The sequence below is a fragment of the Pholis gunnellus genome (assembly GCF_910591455.1).
Source record: "Pholis gunnellus genome assembly, chromosome: 20".
NCBI lineage: Eukaryota > Metazoa > Chordata > Actinopteri > Perciformes > Pholidae > Pholis > Pholis gunnellus.
The window spans coordinates 3,957,150-3,976,116 of record NC_136547.1 but is presented as its reverse complement, the minus strand read 5'-3'; the positions used below and the strand labels follow the sequence as shown (position 1 = coordinate 3,976,116).

General features: G+C 45.5%; 2 protein-coding genes across 2 annotated transcripts; one reads left to right on the top strand and one right to left on the bottom strand.

Annotated features, from left to right (window-relative positions):
- Positions 1–2,283: 2,283 nt before the first annotated feature.
- On the top strand, positions 2,284–12,024 carry tnfsf10 (TNF superfamily member 10). The gene is made up of 6 exons (XM_079181787.1): positions 2,284–2,459; positions 3,315–3,440; positions 6,109–6,154; positions 6,253–6,369; positions 6,979–7,220; positions 9,001–12,024. The coding sequence occupies exons 1-6, from the start codon at positions 2,352–2,354 to the stop codon at positions 9,208–9,210; spliced, it is 849 nt and encodes a 282-aa protein (XP_079037913.1). The 5' UTR covers positions 2,284–2,351; the 3' UTR covers positions 9,211–12,024.
- Positions 12,025–12,463: 439 nt separating this feature from the next.
- On the bottom strand, positions 12,464–18,754 carry LOC306711955 (E3 ubiquitin-protein ligase MSL2-like). Its single transcript, XM_079181044.1, has 3 exons — positions 17,678–18,754; positions 15,103–16,415; positions 12,464–14,028 (listed from the first exon to the last, which is right to left on the bottom strand). Exons 1-3 carry the CDS (start codon positions 17,817–17,819, stop codon positions 13,729–13,731), a joined length of 1,755 nt encoding a protein of 584 aa, XP_079037170.1. The 5' UTR covers positions 17,820–18,754; the 3' UTR covers positions 12,464–13,728.
- Positions 18,755–18,967: the final 213 nt, after the last annotated feature.

Here is an 18,967-nt window from a genome sequence, read left to right as displayed (position 1 = left end):
CTTCCACATAAACAACTTAGCGTGTTAGTCAGCGAGGCTATCAACACATGAGGTGCTATTTATTATTTGTTTGTATTTAAATAAACAACCACAGAGAAACGTCTTAAGTCCACATCGCGAAGCACCTGGGATCCAGCTGTGCCGGATTCCCAGTGTTGTTGCCAAAGCCCCATGAAAAATGATGATTCTTACTTTCTGCATTACTATATGTACATTGTAAACCTTTTACAACACGATTTTAGAGATACTGTGCGTACTTATTGTCAACGGGGGGAGATGAAATGTGAAAAGACAGGAAAAGGAGAGAAAGAGGGAGAGTGAGGGCAGAGGGAGACAGTTTAGGTGGGAGTCGACTTTGTGGGGGAGTCGGTAAGTTCTCGTCTTCGTATCCCTATCAAAAACTTGGCCGCCGTTCAGAAATACACTCAAGTGTGTGTGTGTGTGCATTTGAGGCCCGTCTTGAGAACATTGTGGGGACTACGGAACTCTGATCACGTTGCGGAGACTTCTGGACAAAAAAAGCTCGTCATCAGACGGCAAAGATATATTTTGAGGTTTTTTCATGATATTTATGTCTGTCTCCGGCTTGTACCGAGGATGCCCTCTGTTCTCTTCCTCACACACACACACACACACACACACACACACACACACACACACACACACACACACGGTTCACAGTCTCCGTTACCCCCAGCAGGACCTTGCAGGCGCTGCAGAGTGAAACCTAAGCGGAGAGCATCTCCCTGGAGGGGGGGGGGTGTAGGACCCAGATTGAGGCCAGATGTTGCAGATGCAGGAGTGAGCCAAACGGGACCAGGATCCATTTATAGGCTCAGCCCGCCTCGCCGCACAACAATGCGTCCATAACATGCGCGACGGCTGCACGTTACACTCCGACATTGTGTAAAAGTTGTTTTAGTGTCTCCATCGCAAATAATATATCAAGATATTGTTGCAAGACAAATCAATTGAGAGCCTGTTTATGGATAAAATAACCTGCTTTCAGTTAATCAAACCATTTAAACTCACATTGTTTCATCCCATTGATGCAAATTATTACTACCATAATTCAGATCTGCTCCAACTTTATGTGTCAACTTCAATGTTCATGATTTAAAACATTGACTTCAATGAATGATTAAAACGTGAGATATCGTGGTGTAAAATGGTCTCAGGGTTTATATCGGTATATAATTTAATGGCGTTTGTTCCATCTGAACCTCCAGATTTTTAAACCATGTGGCATTTTACATTTTATAAAAAAATTAAATAAATAAAGGCCTGAAGGAAATTGTCAATTTAACATGCTTCATGTTTTACAAAAAGCATATTTTAATTCTAGACAAGTTTTATGTCAGTCAGTAAGAAAACTGTTTTCCATCTTATTTTGACGGGTCAACGCTGTGAGACAACTGTGAAGAATTGTGTTTTGACTTTCGTCATCTAACCTCAAATATTTGTTTTGCATCGTTATCACATTTTATCCTTCAACGCGGTGGCAGCAACGTTGAGTGAAAGAGAAGCATCGTGTTTTAGATAAAAGCTTCCAAGAATCTCATCATTGGATGTCTGTCCAAACATATATATCACATTAATAAGACGTGATTCACACCTCCCATCACTCATATGAACACAAAGATGATTATATTCTCATATAAGCGCTCTCTGACATATCTGTGCCCTCAGAAACCTTTTTGGATGCACAGAATTAGATAAAGGTGGAGATCTGGAGGTAAAAAAGAAATGCCAGGAATGTCAGACTTGTTTTTATCTAAACAACTTGACAGCTTAGATACATGTGGTCTGAGTCAGCATACAGCAAATAAGCCAAAGCCTTTGAAGAAAAGCTTAATTTATGGGTTTCCCCGAGAAGAGTCCTCTCAGTGATAAACCCTGAATCTGTCTCTTCAGAGAGGCAGACAATATGAATTTATGTCACAGAGATGTATTAAAAGTCACTTAAAAGTATAAACGGCATAACATCGTTAATAAAAGTCATGCATGCTGTGCCACTCATTCATTGTTATCTCGTGTAAAAATGTGTTTTTCTCACAGTGAAGTTCAGTCCAGAGATCTGCTGCTCAGATATGAAGCTTCACAATAAACTAAAGAGGCTATCTGTGTTTTTACAGCGCAGAAATAAAACAATAATCTCTCCAGGAGAAATTCAAAGAGGGAAAAAGGCCCTTGTTGTCCCCGCCTCCTCCTCCTCCTCCTGCTTGCAAGGGACGGGGAGGGTACAAGTGAAGGAGTCAGCCCTCTGCCATTGTTCTTGTTCTGGAAGTCTTAAAGGACGGCACAGTGGGACCTCGCGGCGCTGGTCGGGTACCGGACGGCGGTCTGTCGTTATGACGGGCTCCGGTCCGAAGCTCGGGGTGCTTCTGCTGCTGGCGGTCCTGCTGCAGACCGTGGTCGTCACCATCACCGTGCTGCACTTCACTACGGCTCTCAACTCGGTAAGGACTTTAACAAAAAGCGGAGCGGAGACGCGCGGGCGCTTTTACGCATCGCCACGCAGTGCGCACCCCGCGAGGTGTTCGGCTTGTAAACGCAGCTATAAATAAACTAGACTTTTTTATTGATCTTTAACATCTCACTGTCATTTCTACAAACTTAAGCGTGTAAATGATTGTTTTACACTTTTCAGGGAACTCGTTTTTTATGCGCGTTGGTTCTGTTGCAGCGCTCCAGAGCACAAACAGTCCAGGAAACATCTCATTTCTTACTCGTTTTCGTTTTTGCACAATGCAATGCAGGCCACATATCATGCTTTCACAGTTAAGACAGGTTTTGCTTCATGAAATCACGCACGTTTCTTTTCTCTGCATTCGCAAAACACGCAGAGGAGGAGGACGAGGAAGTAAAGCAGCAGAGGTAGCAGCTTCTTTATGATTAGCTGTGATTATCAGGAAGACCTTTCAGTGTGTGTGTGTGTGTGTGTGTGTGTGTGTGTGTGTGTGTGTGTGTGTGTGTGTGTGTGTGTGCGCGTGCGTGTGTTGGACTCACTCTGCTTGTTTTGGTGAGTCCTCTGGATTCCGTCCAGCTCCACTGTCAGTGTGTGTTTACAGGAATGACTCATTAACCCAGATGAGATGCGCAGGAATACAGGAGGAAATGAAACCTAAACATGACAAAACAGGGATACATGCCAAGAAATCATGTTGACTCAGGTTCAGCATGATGACTCAGGTGACAGTGAAAGTGTAAAAGGTGCTTCATGTCCATAAAAAGAAAATCAGAGAAATCAAAACACACGTTCGTCCTCGTTGTTTGATGCTCTTTCTTAACATTTTCTGTTATTCTTGTTGCAGATGAAGGAGACGTTCGCCAGGAGCAGCGTTTCCTGCCTGACGGGCGGCGACCTGCAGAGCATCACGGCGGTCCGCGGAGACCCGTGCTGGCAGGTCACTCAGCAGCTCCACCTGCTCATTGAGAAGGTAACGCTGACCCCTCAAAAAACCTCCAAAAAATCCACTGACCCCACGCGTCCAGAAAGTAAAAAAACGTGATTGTAATTGTGGCTCTCCATCTGCATGACGTCACCGCCTCACAGCCCACAGAGACCTTCACATACTGTATCAGTATTTGTTGATTATGATTATTTGGCCAGATGCTGAGATTTCTGCTTTTTCAAAGCTAAAGGTTTTTTTCCACCACCAGCTGTGGATCAAAAACTCCCCACCCACTGGAGTTCAGAGTGTTACCAATCGCCCCCCCCGCTTCAGCTGCAGAAAGGCCAACCAAGCAAATGAAAATCAGTTTTGAGCTCATTGTCGTTATTATTACAGTCCGATGGTCACGTTTGAGTCGAAGGTTTAATTCTGTTTTGAAGACTTCAGTGTGACAAATATTCACCGTAGAGTTTAAACAATTAGTTCATTTGTGACAGAAGATTATTTGGCAACTAAACTATTGTTTCACTCGTTTTTTAAAGCAAAAATAGTTTCTTAAATGTGAGTATTTGACGTGATGAGTTATCCGACTTCACTACTTTGATACAGAACGGGTGGAGTTTCCCCTTTAATCCTATTTCCAATCATTTTAGATTCTTGTGCATAATCAATAACATATGTTATTGCATCACACAAGTTCTCCTTGTTGACAGCATAGGAGTTCAGACTTTACTGTACAGCGGGAGGATGTGTTCGGAGCAGGAGCTTAATAACTGATTGTTTTTATTATTCATAATAAATCCCATGAAAAGACAGTGAATGTGTCCACTAACACGTGCTCCTTTAAAAGCATTCCCTCATCACCACCAACACACACATTGTAGTTTATCTTAAATCAATCCCACATGCAAATCACTGGATGTGGGTTAATCCGCCGCTGAAAATAGTCCCCGACAAATGCTCTGTTTCCTCCTGTTTGTTTGATTTTAAAAAATAACTCTATTTGCGTCTTTAAAGGGACAGTGTGTAGAATTTAGTGTCATCTAGCGGCGTAGTTCCAGATAAAACAAACTACAGAATATCTGTCCGCTCACTCCTCCCTTTCCTGCGGTAACGTGAGCTCAGGGGTCATCCAGACCATAATAACACTACTTTAGGAGCAACAGAAGTCAGACGGCGGCTGCTGTTCCCACGGTTTTGTTCTCAGCGTCTCACGTTATCACAGTTTCACCAGCGCGTAGAGAACTACGGTGGCCTTCAGGTAACGTGACAACGTGAACATTTGGTTTGTCCGTTCTGGGCTTCTGTAGGAACACGGCGGTGCAGCATGGCGGACTCCGCCTCCTGCTCCCTGAGTAGATATAAAGGACTGATAATCATTATTACCAAAATATTATTATCATTATTATTTTGTAATATTATTCTCAAATAATTAGTATTATCCTGAGCTTCCTGTTCTGCCGTTCTCTGAACGTTAGCAGCAGAAGAAAAATGCTGAAATGATCCAAATCACCGTCTGCAGACGCACAATGAGCTCCTTCATAGCTGAGATGTGATCCTGTGAGGTTTAATCAGCACAGGAATGTGTTCACCTGTGCGCGCACACACACACACACACACACACACACACACACACTCTCTTGAAGGTATTTTCTGACTCGGCTGACGCAGATTAAATTGAGTTCAGAACATAAACATGATGCAGTTTGAGCCACACCGGTTTCTTCTTCTGGCGCAGAGTGAAAGCACATTTCAGGCTCCCGTGAAGCTGAACATTACATTTGGTGATCTTGCTTCCTGCTGGTAATAAACTCAAACATATTTCATAGAAAACTTTCAGTGTGATCACACATGGGAGGTAAGATGTGTATTATTATAAATAACCATGATTCAAACGTGTGCTCGTCCTCTGTGTCAGGAGGAATACGGGGCACCACATTCAGCCACATGTGGATTCGATTGAATCTATTTTTCTTTCTTTCATTCAGCACCTCGCATGTATTTTGGGGGCAGATGTATGAACTCCACAGAGAAGTGTCCCATATAGAAAGCTGCAGGTCTTCCTTTGAATTTCATCCTGAGAGCTCCTTCAGGATGAAGTCTTGCAAACTTCAAGAGACAATAACTGTCTGAGAGGCATTGAAGGCGTCTTTCACCCATAAATTCTGCTTCGCGCTGACTGACTGCAGGGTCTCCTCTGCCTCTCCCCCAGATATTACTGAAGCTTTTAAAAGGAATCATTAACCTCTACAAAACAACTCTCCCTCCACACAAGCTATGTATTATAATCAACACGTCACATTATAGGAAAACTGAAATAAACACGCTCCAGAGTTCACTACGGCTCAGAAAATCGTTTATCAGTTTGGCAGTCTTTGCATCTTTTTTGAGCCAATTGGGCAAAGGAACGTAAAAACACAAGGAAGTGTGTGTGTGGTGTGTGTGTGTGTGTGTGTGTGTGTGTGTGTGTGTGTGTGTGTGTGTGTGTGTGTGTGTGTGTGTGTGTGTGTGTGTGTGTGTGTGTGTGTGTGTGTGTGTGTATCCGTTACCGACCTGAACGTCATGTCAGCGGCTTTGGGTTCATGGTTCATGTCAAACAAGAGGCTGCTGGGTGCTGAATGAGCTGCGTCAGGTCTGTTTATTTCATTTGTAGGTGAGAGTTCAGTTCGTTTTACGGCTTTTAATGAATGTCTTCCTGCTTGTCCACCTGCAGTCTCTGTCTCAGCGTTACCAGAAGCAGATCTCATCGGTCGTCAGAGGTGAGAAAACTAAACCGACCTTCTGTGGTGCTTCTATTTCTGACGTTACCTGTTTTCACTCCTGTCTTTGCGTCCCATCCCCCCCTCCCCCCCCTCAGACGAGGTGTCTCGGGTGCTGCCCTCACTCGTGATGGTCGACAGGGCTTCGCCTCACCCCAAAGTCGCCGCCCACGTCACCGGCAGCTTTGTGCCCAAACTGGAGCGAGAGGCTGGAGGTGAGCGTCTCCATTTACTAATGGATGCAGGCCGGTTTTAACTGTGCGAGTGATTGATGGTCGGTGGGAGGGGATCGAGAGTGGAGCAGAACAAAATGTCTTTGCTACTAGACTTTGGATGAGCCTGCACCAGACTACATTTAACATGTAGCCAAGAAAATGACATTTCTGTTTTTATCAAAGAGATTTCTTTTCCAAGGAAAAGCACATTTTCTCACATGTGTTCCTTCAAATCTAACAGATGAAAAAGTACTGATGGTACAGCTAGGTATGGTTATTTATAAATGTTATGTAGTTAAATAAATGTTTTTGCAAATCAAAATGACAAGAATTTCTCATAATAAAGTCATAATTTAGACTTAGTAAATGTCACAAGTTTGACTTGTGACAAAACCTCATGATTTTGGCATAAATCAGTATTTTAATTTGAATTAATTTGCATCTATTTCATCACACATGAATATATAAAGTCGAGACTAGAGGTCCTATATTCAAGACATTTTATTTAAATGTAATAATTAATCCATTAAACACATAGAAATCTTTTCTTGGTGTGAACCATCTTTCATGAGAGATCCTCACCGTCTGGTTCGTGTGTTTGTTCCACAGCTCCAGCCTCGGCCGGGCGAAGAGTTCAGGGCCAGAAGATCTCGTGGTGGGAGGGGCAGAAGGGTCTGGCCTTCCTGCAGGACGTCCAGCTGGTGGACGGGGAGCTGGTGGTGCCGCTGCCTGGCCTCTACTACGTCTACGCCCAGACGTACTTCAGACACACCCCCTCCCTGGAGGGAGAGGAGGGTGAGGAGGGTGAGGAGGACAGAGGGAGACCTCTGCTGCAGTACGTCTATAAAAAGGTGAGGAGACTTTAAAACTCCGTCATCGGTCATTTTGCTGATTTTTAACTCGTCTGGTTCGCTTGTTTTGTTGATTTAATAAATATCTGAACTAAACTTTTCCTCGTGGATATGTTCTACCTCTGAGCGTTTCTATTTTCATATCGACCGATCGGCGTCACTCGAGATCGACGATCGCCGGCGGGAAATGACAATAAAGTTAAAGGATAACATTTAAAAAAAAATTGTTTTATGTTTTTGTTACTTGTATTTATTTATTAATAGGCTTATATTTTCCATTTCTAATGAGTAAGTTTGGTTACCGAGAGTGTCAAGATGTCAAGACCCGATCTCAGCTCTGATGGTAAATTAGTTCAAATTAAAAAGCCTTCCTTTGATTTTACCGCCAAGCTTTTCAAATCACAAGCTTGTTCGGTAAACTCCTTCACGTCCCTTCCTGGTTAGATTAATTTGGTCTTCATTTGACACCAAACCAGAGACGGACAGGAGACAGTGAGACGACTTGTGTGGAATGAACGTCTCCGGCTAGATTAGAACCGTGGACGACGTCGTATTTATGCGACTTGACCGTCTGCCAGTTAAATTCCAATCTCTTAGTTTTTGTGGCACCGATTCACAACGTAGGAGTGACTTCATGTTGTGGACTTTGAAGCACAATCAGCTTTGTCCCATAAAAGCAGATCTACTCGACGTTGTGATACTTTAAAAGGCCACGAATTGAAAGCTGCTGCAACTGTGAATCGAACAGTTCATGTTCATAATGTAACATCTTTGGGTTTGTGTCTTAAAGAATGTTGGAAATCAAATCAACGCGCTTTGCATTTCCTTTACATTTGGATCACAGATGTGTCGTCAAGGAATTTAAACGAAGACCAAATGTGATGTTTTCATAAAGGAAGCGAGAGGTCCAGGTATTAGGACTGAAGCAGTCGTCTATCTCTCAACCGCTCGTAATCAAGAGTTATGGATCTAAAGGACGGAGAATTTATTATTGAGCTGCAAGAGGTGAACTCTTGGAACCAATGCTAGATTTACCAAAGTAAAAGCATTGGTCAAGAATGTTATTATTAATCAAAGATCAGATTTGTTCTGAAGGCCTAAAAATAATCATACCGGCAGCGATGTCAATTTTGCAACAGTTGCAGAACTTTTCCAATAAAAGGTTTGAGTAGATTCACACATACGAGAGGACAGACTATTGAGCCAGAGCAGCGTTGTGTAGCTTAAAGCTACTGGAAGACGTTTCATCCAGTTTCCTTTTAGAGAAATGAGTGAATTTTAGTTCACTTTGGTGAACAGTTACAGTGTATATGTCTGGGGCTTTTATTGTGAAAGGGAAGAACAGAAGGAGTGGATCTGTTCATCTTTAAGGAGTCATAAAGTTTGCTATCTTGGTTTGGAACAAGTAGCCTCCATGTTGTTGTTGTTGTTGTAAACTATAGTGTTTGTTTTGAATATGTCTGTTCTGCTCAACCTGATTGGTTGATGCCTTTATGCTCAGAAATCAAACTCACTATGTCGCTTTGTTGCTGCATAATATTCAAGAAAGTATTTATGATAAAAACAAGTGTTCAAAAAAATATGAATGTGCGAATGAATTAACCCCGACTGTGTTTGTAAAGGCCGTTAGTTTTGACCGTAAACGATCCAACAATGTTGCTGATCAATCGGCTGTAGAGAGGAGAACTCCTTAGTTGGTGAAGCAGTTTTTCGAAGACTGTCTTTGAACGCCTCACGCCCTCCACCACCTCTCACTCACCTGTCCCTTTTCTCCCGCCAGGTAAGCTCCTACCCGGTTCCCATCCTGCTGATGAAGACGAGCCGGACCTCCTGCTGGTCCCGGGGCTCCGAGTTTTCTCTGTACTCCGCCCACCAGGGCGGTTTGTTCCCGCTCAGCGCCGGAGACCGGCTGTTTGTCACGGTGACCAACGCCTCCGCCGTGGACATGGACGAGAAGAGCAGCTTCTTTGGGGCGTTTCTCATCAGCTAGTCTAAAAAAAAAAAACAATGTCGCAGCCGCTTGACTTCCCCTAAAAATGAACTCAAACGAAAAACTGCTACAGGGAGTCACGGGGAAGTCCGTCTTTCTTTTTTCAGGGTCACAAACTGAAGCGGATTTGACGCTTCGTGATTGGAGAAGAGACTGATGTGGATGTTTAGGGCTAATCAATCAACAGATATTTGTTTTTGAGTGTATGTTAATGGAGCTGGGACTCAACGGATTACAGTTTCCGTTGTACAAACATTTCTTTAAGGCAGAACGTTTTTAAAAGTAACAGATTTTCTTTTCTTGACCACCATGGTTGAATTCCGGTGTCATTCGCTGTTGATATTCCACTGACGCTTGATTCATTACTGGCTTTTTTCCCAGTGAATCTTTGAAGCAGTTACGCACATAAAAAAGCAAAATGACCCAAGCGCCAACGCCAACTGCAGGCGGCAACCTCCGGTTCTGCTGAGTGAAACCAAAGCGGAAGTCTCTAAAAAAGCTGCATTCTCTCTAGTGTCCACCAGGGGGCGACTCCTCTGGTTGTATAGAAGTCTATGAGAAAATTACTCTACTTCTCTCTTGATTTATTACCTCAGTAAACATTGTAAACATGAGTTTATTGTCTCAATCTCTAGTTTCAAGTCTTCTTCAATACAGCATGATGTTCATTTAGTAAATGGCCGAACAAAAGACTAAACGTTGACTGACAAAAACCAAGATTTCGACGACCAAAAACTATCATGTTGACGGCAAGACAGCAACAGCCAGAGACCCCCCCCAGAAAACGGTGAAATAAAAAAGATGGCAAAACCGAAGGCGAAAAACCAAGATGGTGGCGTCCAAAATTGCAACTCAATGCTTCAAAACGACAGTCCTCACACCAATGGGTGACCAATGATTACGTCCACTTCTTCAGTCTATACCAACTATATTGCTATGTTCAAAGTCAACATGCTCACTAGTTTTTCAAACATTTTACTTTTTTTTGTCAGGTTTGATGTCTAAATGCCTGAAAAACTAAGGTCTGCCTCAAAGAATTGTTTGCATTAGCTTGGTATCAGCTGAACATTAGTGAATATCTGAGTCCCTGAATGTGTGTAAAGATGTAAATATTGTGCGATATTTTGTGTTTCTATTTTTCTAATAAGCCTACAAACTCTGGGTCGCTCAATGAACTTCTGAACCAATTCTCTGATCATGTGCTTCTAACATTAGTTAGGTGACGGCCATGTTGAAAGATTAATGGTGTAAAATCACCACCTTTTTCCTTCACGAGTTTTACAGAACCATTTAAAAAACCACAAATCAGGCTTCGTGTTGTTGTTGGCAGCAGCTCCTCGGCTGCTGTTGGCTCCTTCGTCTCAACGTTAACTCCAAATGGTGCATTCAAGCGTTCCCTGAACGGTGGTAATTCTCGGGTATTCATGTCACGTTGGATTAGCTGTAACCTTGAAAACGATCACGCACGTCGGCATCCAAACAGCAGAAATGTGTTTTCCGTTTCTTTCTGTAGCGGTTTGTAATGAACACTGAAGCGAATCCATCGACGCTCAAGGACATTTAAACCCAAAGCATCAGATGTTTGACCGACTGAGTTCATTCTTGAATTTATAAATACTCCTTAATTTCATGTCTGATTACTAGATTCCTCCGGTGACCTTCGTCAGCGGATGGAGTAACAATAGAAGGAATAAAAAAAACAACTGAGCAAGCGCCAACGGCTGATGAAAGCCATGCGACGTGGCCGAAAGCTCCAGAAGTCAAACTACCATTTTCCAGGTCAAGAATGAACCCCGAGTTAAAGCTCCTTTAAATTCAGTCAGAAGTCTTTTTGGATGTCCAGTTTCAATTTTCAAGTTTTAAGTTCTCCTTTTTCCAATATGACATGAATGCAGCACTTATGTAAATATCACAACACTCAAGACGTTCTTAATTTGTTGTTTGAATGTATAAACTTTCATCAAATGTTTTTTTTTTTATTTGTTTGCATCCACAACGATAACGGGGAGATCAGTCGATCCATAGAAAAACAATCTGCTATTTTTATAATCGATTCATCGTTTCAGTCATTTTTAATGCAGAAAATGCTGTTTTCAGCCACAAAACAAATATCTTCAGACAATAACAAGACATTTAAAGACATCTTGTACTTTGAGGAACTAGGATGGACATTTGTCACATTTTTCTGACATTTATAAAATAATCTGCAGATCATAAGATAATGAAAATAATCGTTAGTTGCGGTTCCATCCTTCATATGAATGCACAAACTGTGAGGTGGATGTTTAAAGTAACAATCTGACTTTTATTTGCATAAATGTCTGTTAAGTCACTTTCCATCAACACAATGGTGATTGAGACGCTGATTAAAAATACTGCCGTATTTCTAGATTTGCATTATTATGAACCGATGATCTGTGAATTTATTATTTTTCTCCATTTTAAACATGCAAAATAATTCAACTTTGCACTCAAATAGTGAAAACCTGAAGCTCATGACAGATGAAACTATTTTTCACTGTCGCACATGAACCGACCAGGACTGACATGTGACAGCAGTCTAACAGAAGGAGCTCCTGATGAATGAAACTTTACACGCTGATGTAGGCGAAGTTCAGTACCTTCATACAAGCTCCGCCTCCTTCTGCACCAACCGGAAACACATCCACCTGCAGTAAGCTCCGCCTCCAACACCTGAAAGACATTAAAATAAAGAAAAGAGAGACTGCACTCTAATCAGCTTTTAGTCAATGAAACTAAACCTGATAAACTAGATGTGAATGTAAATAAACATGAAATAAAACTCATCGTGTGAACCCTTTAAAACACAGAAGTACTCCTTGTGTGTCTGTATCCAAGAGGAAGAGCATTACGTTCTGTAAAGACAACCTCAGACACTCTGATGAAGACGAGAAAGCATGAAAACATCTGATGAATGAAGGACGGTGTAACATTTTAGAGCTGCGATCTGCCAAAAGATCCAGAGAGCAAAGCAGCAGGAGCATCAGATCAGTCTTTAATCCACTCCACTGTTCTCTTTATTGGCTCTAATTTAGATTAAATCCTCATTTAAATGGCATAAAACAGATGAACGAAGTTGGAAACTGAGATAAGGTCAGAATCAGAGCCCTCTTTATGGTTTATGAGACATGAAGATGGAACAATCCTGCCCTCTAGTGTCTGTCTGAAGCATGAAAATAATCACACAAACACTTCAGTTAGTTTTTGATTTTCTTTCTTTTTTGTGGAAATATGTTACAGATATATTACAGGTCTTTAAATGCCCCGAGGGAGAACGCACACACACACACACGCGCACACACACACAAACAACGTTCTGAGACTAACACGAAGAAGGAGACAGAAACAGTCCGACAGGCAGATACACGGACGCCTGCGTCAGGAGATGACCAATAAATACTGACGATGTTAAAAAAATAACAAATAAAACAAACGGAACAAAAGACGAGGAACCCTTCTGGAGTCCTCTGTGGTATTTAGCAGCATGTGTGTAGCTTCCAAACAACGCAGCACGAGGAGCCTGCAGTCAACCAGAGTCCCCGACACAGAGCAGAACACAAGAACTCCAAAAATCACCATTTTAACTGTGAAGTAACGTTTAGTGCGGTGTCTGTCGATATCTCACACAGTTTACACAACATTCAACAGACAGAACTGAAACATCAGGCTGCTGGTGTTAAAATCACAGCGAAAGATATTAAAAAAGGTTTTTTATCAGTTATATTTTAGCAGAAATGACAACATACAATCTATCTTCTTTTACCTGTGAGGAAATATATTCTGGTTGAATGCAGGTGCCCCCCCCCCCCCCCCCCCCCACATCATCCTCCATTGTTTCTGTTTTCATGTAACTTATAAAATATATCATAAAATGTCTTCTTCAATGGAAACCGTCCACGTACAAAAAGTTCCTTTCATATAAATTACACCAGTCTTTGATGATGAAGATGTCTTCCCCTCACACACACACACACACACACACACACACACACACACACACACACACACACACACACACACACACACACACACACACACACACACACACACACACGACCCAAAGTAGAGAAGAAAACATAAAGAAACAGAACCTCCTGAACAAACAGTAACGCTACATCTCCTCTTCTTCCTCTTCTTCCTCTTCTTCTTCTCTTACACACAGAGTCTGAATGCACGACCGCAAGTCGCCGCAGTTTTCGGGCGACCATCACTGTAGCTGCCTTGTTCTGGCTCCGGCCCCAAACGTAAAGTTGGAGAACACCCAGCTGGAGGATGCCCAATTGGAGGACGCCACTATGGAGAACGCCCCAGAGGGAGAACGCCCCAGAGGGAGAACGCCCCAGAGGGAGAACGCCCCAGAGGGAGAACGCCCCAGCGGGAGAACGCCCCAGCGGGAGAACGCCCCAGCGGGAGAACGCCCCAGCGGGAGAACGCCCCAGCGGGAGAACGCCCAGCTGTCGGGGGAATGTGCGTTAACGAGTGACCGGAGGCGAGACCTCAGCAGTCGAACCTCATCTCCAGTGACTCGTCGAAGCCCCTGCCGTCATGCCCCGCCCCCGACAGGAAGGCGGCCGTGACGGGCGCCCCCGTAGCCGTGGTGACGTTGAGAAGGGTGTTGCCGGGGGAGCTGGTTGCCGGGCTACGGAGGGCCGCCGCGGCGATACTGGTGAGGTTGATTCCCAGCGTGAGGCGAGTCTGTTCCAGAGCTTTCTCCGGCACAGCGAAGGCCTCCAGCTTCTTCTCTCCGTTGGCCATGTAGGAGTTCTGGCAGCCGCGGCAGATACAGTCCAGACACGCCTGAGAAAAAACAACAATCAATAACAACATCGGGAGGAGAGGAGAGAGGAGGGGAGAGAGAAGGAGAGGAGAGGAGAGGAGAGGAGAGATGAGGGGAGAGAGAAGGAGAGGAGAGGAGGGGAGAGGAGAGGAGAGGAGAGAGGAGGAGAGATGAGGGGAGAGAGAAGGAGAGGAGGGGAGAGGAGAGAGGAGGGGAGGAGGAGAGATGAGGGGAGAGAAGGGAGGGGAGGGGAGAGGGGAGAGGAGAGGAGATGAGGGGAGGAGGGGAGAGGAGGAGAGGAGGGGAGAGGAGAGGAGAGGAGAGGAGAGGGGAGAGGAGGGGAGGAGAGAGGAGGGGAGAGGAGGAGAAGAGGTGAGAGGAGAGGAGATTCAATTGTTTTCCAATTTTTATAAAACAAATTATCAAAGAAATTCAACTTGATTTATGTACGATTTATGTATGTCATTATATTGATTTATGTATGTCATTATAACTTATTGTGCACTAAAGTCATGCTTGAGTTCTCTCACATGAGTAAAACACATCTGCTGAGGAGGACTGTGTGATATGGTTGAAAGCTCAGTCAGTAAAAATGTCTTTTTTCGTGAAAAAGTTTGTTACAATAACTTATATCTGTAACAAACAGACATTCACGGTGTCATTTGTAGCTTTAATGTTGCACATGTTAGTGTGTGTGTGCGTGTGTGGGAGGCTGCGGTATTTAAACGTTTCAGAGCGACTGCGTAGAGGTCTGACTTCACTAATAGCCAAAGCTCTGTACGACGACGTCGACAGTATTTCATCCTCCCACAGAAACGAGTTAGTCATAAAACTCCAGCGCAGTGTAAACAAACTCCAGCATCGTTAAACGCAATGCGCCCGCGGGAGGAAACCCACTTAGTTAGTATGTCTGCGCTGCTCAGCCATTAAGATGGATGCATGTCCAAACACCGGCAGCACATCGCTGTGGGCTCTGAGCTGTGCTGAGCACTCAATCACAACAACATGTATGTTGTTTATGAGTGTGTGTTTCAATATTTGTAGACACTATGGGATGTCTGCTGTAGCTCCCACAGGAGGCTGGGCGTTCTCACCTTGCGGTTGGAGTAGCAGGGGCAGCGCTGCCCCCTGCAGGTCAACACCGACGGGTTCTGTGTGGCTCGGCCACACTTGCAGCCCTTCTTCTCCACAGGCTTCTTATACAGCGGCTTGGAGGGGCTGGGTGGGTGCGTCATGGGGTGAGCGTGGGGGTGTGGGGGCATTCTGTCTCGGGGTTGTGTGCGGGGCTTGGGGGCCCCTTGCCGGGCCTTGGCGTACGCCTTCTTGGGACCCCCGTGGTGCTCCACAGTCTTTTTCAGCGCCTTGTTGGAGACGAGGACAGTCTTGCACACCTTGGGGGGGCCGCCGTTGGGCACTGGGGCCAGGTGGGGGTGGGACGTGGCCGCAGAGAACTTAGGCTCCTGCTTGGTGGTGGCCCCGGGGTTAGGGTGGTGGGGGGAGCTGTTGGCACCGAGGGGGGGCCCTCGCAAGAGGGTGGAGATGGGGAGGGGCTGCAGCATCTCGCTGTCGCTCTCTGAGCGGGAGCGCTTGCGGTGGTACCGAGGGGGGGCGTGGGGGACGAGCGTGGAGGGCTGGGGGTGAGGCTGGAGGGGGCGAGGGCTGTTCCCTCGGGGGAGGGAGGGGAAGAGGCGGGAGGAGTCAGGGAGACAGTGAGGTCCGTTGAGCTGGGGGGTGGGATCAGGGTCGGCGTCCGTCTCCAGAGTCCTGAGCACCTCCTCAACGCTCAACAACAACGGGCCCCCGCCATGTTTCAAGTCATCCCCGAAAGAGCTGATGTCACAAAGCCCCGCCTCCCCCGTCCCCGTGATGCTCACACACACCGGGACCTCCTCCGAAAAGCTCTCCTGCTTGGTGACACCTCCTCCTGTTTCTACGGTGATGTGTTGCAGAGCGTCAGAACTGAGCAGGCCGTTACAATCGTGCAGCCCGTTGATGCCGACGGGGCTCGGTTCCTCCGCCTTGAGCTCCTTCGTGGGCGGAGCTTCGTCGGGTTGGACCACGTCGGAGGTGGAGGCCGTCTGCAGAGCGCAGGCCGAGTCCGAAACGTCCTCGGCCTCCGGCTCGCTCTCGGCCAACGTAAGGCCCTCGTTGAGGACGGCCTGGAGCTCCGGCGAGTCTCCGGCGGCGCTGGCTATGTGCGGGGCGAGCGGCGACTGGGTGATGTACACACACAGCTTCCTGTAACAGTGGACGAGCAGGGAGAGCTGTCTGTTCTCCTCAAAGCGGGAATAGTCCTTACACCAACTGCAGGACGGCTTCAGCTGCATCCTCTGACCCTTACAGCCTCGACAGACGTAGTGCTGGCATGACGAGTCGGTGGGAGCGATGGGGTCCTGCAGCAGGTTACCTGAAGAGAAGAAGAAGAAATCTCACATCTCACAGGAACACAAACGCTCACACTGATGATTCATTCACAGGAACCAGATTAAAGCAACACAGCTTGACGTCTAGAGAATTGTTATCTAACCAACAAATGTGGCAAAGAGTCCAAAGCCCACGACGGCCCCGGCTTTAAAAACAGTCGACATTTAGGATTTACAAACGTCCTCCTCTGTGGTGTTCTTGTAAACCACAGCGGTGCTTCGGCAACTTGCCAGACTGGATGACAACCGCTCTTTGAGAGCAGCTTCCTTAACGATGCTGCTCACTAGGGAGTGCAGCTGCAGAGAGAGGGGGGGGGGGGGGGGGGGGGGGGGGGCATGGAGGTCCATTCATGAGAAACAACCGACGGTACACACTCTGCACTGCCTGTCTGATAAAACCCTGCATCACTGCAGAACATCTATATTGACCACGGTGTGCGGAGTGCTTTTATGTGGTTTATTACCTGCACGCTGAGATGCTTTCAGGGAGTGTAGTAAAGCTGCAACACAAACACCTCCTTTACCTCAGGAGCTGCTCTCCTGTGCATCCACTACAGCTGAGGAGCACCGACTGCATCATGCATGAGCAGTGACAACAATGCATTAAACTCTCCAGCGACATAAATCAAAGATGAGGTTTATTTAACAGGAGAAAGGCCCCGATGCTGCCACACAGCACCCAGAGGGGGGTGTGTCACGGTGGGTGGTGCTGACAACCGTGGTGCGTTCACTGCGCTGTTCAGAGTTCATCAACACGGTAGTGGAAGAAGTATGCAGATATTTTACGAGGTAAACAGAGTAGTATTAAGCGCAATATATACTAGTGTCAACATATATATTTTTGTATTTATGTCATGTGGTTATTGTTGTAAAATAAACTATAAATTAGGTAAACTGTTTTGTTTAATTTTTGTTTTTTTTGTTGATTTTGCTAAATTATTTTTTTTACTTTCTTCATTTCTTAGTTTATTTTGATCGTATTAACTGTCTCACTGAGCTTTCTGTTTTTGTCCTTTAAAGCTGCTCTATAAATAAAGTTATTATTATTATTATTATAGTGCCGATTGAAATATTTCCGACTGTACTTGAAAGCAGCATTATTTAAAGCTTCGCTCCCACTGCCAGCTCAGCTGTCAACAACGCACGTTACCAAACAGTCCCGTTACACACGTATTCCATCACATGTAAATAATAATAATAAAACACACACACACACACACACACACACACACGCGCGCGCACTTACCGCAGACCAAGCAGGACACCGACTGGCGGAAGAACGGCAGCAGCTTGCAGAGCTCCGCGAGGCTCCGGGGGTCTCGCGGGTCGCACTGCAGCACCGAGCGGCTCGCAGACACGTAGAGGGACGTCGCGTTCACCGGGTTCATCTCCGCAAAGTCAACACACAACACACAACAAAACAAAGGCGGACCGGCGACTCCCCCCGTGTCCCGTAAAATCACTGTTTTTATCAATGGAGTCTGGTGGCTTTGACGAGCGCATTAGATGGAGATGTTCCACGTGCGTAGATTTAACATATACAGCAGCCTGCGCGTGGAGCAATCGAGGTTATTCATCCCCAAACACGTCCAATCCACCTGTTGGTTCATCCGGTTCGGTTCGGCTCGGTTCCCATACAACCCTTATTTAAAAAACCAGCAGAAACTCCGACATTCAAACCGGGGCTTTCGTGACAAAGTGGTGGTACTTCCTCCTGATACTTCCATAGTCCACGTGCATGCTTCACGTCGGTCCAGAGGCGGTGTGTCACACAATGCGCGTGTTATTATCTCGCCCCGAGGCTCCGCCGTGCGGCCCCATCAGGCTCGTTATGGTTGTGTTATTGTTCCGGAGGAGTTGTTGTGAAGGCGGCTCAAAAAAAAACAACAAAAACAGGCCGCAGCGGCTTCAAAATGCTCCTTTTGGTGCGAGAAATACCCACAGCAGCACGTCGGCGTGGATATAAATAAACTACAACCTGGTTATTGAAACAAAACTGATTTTAAACCTCCGACGCTTCTTGTTGGGGTAAATAAAAAAGAACCAGCAGAAGCACCGGGCTCGAGTAACAGTGCTGGCCGCCCGAGGTGCACCGGAAAGCGGCTAGAAAAGCAGGCCACGTCACCCTCTTCTCGGGATTAGCGGGAGTCTCTCGTTCTTCTCCGCTCGTCTCGGTGGGAATGTAGCCGGAAACCCGTGGAGGTTGGTTTATCCCAAAGTATGTTTTTAATTCTTATGTCCTCCTGCAGCCCCCCAGAGTGTCAGCGAAGAGCCAGAGTGAATTAAATCCCTATTTGTGTACCTTGCTATCGTTAGCCACGGAGTATTTCCTCGGTACGTCCCGTTGCTTTTACACACACAAACATAGGGGGCGCTGTTGCTCACATCTCGCGGGAACACACGTAACGCGGCGAGTTTAAAAGAAACAATACACACACACACACACACACACACACACACACACACACACACACACACACACACACACATACATATATATATATATATATATGCATGTAAAAAAAAGTTGTTATAA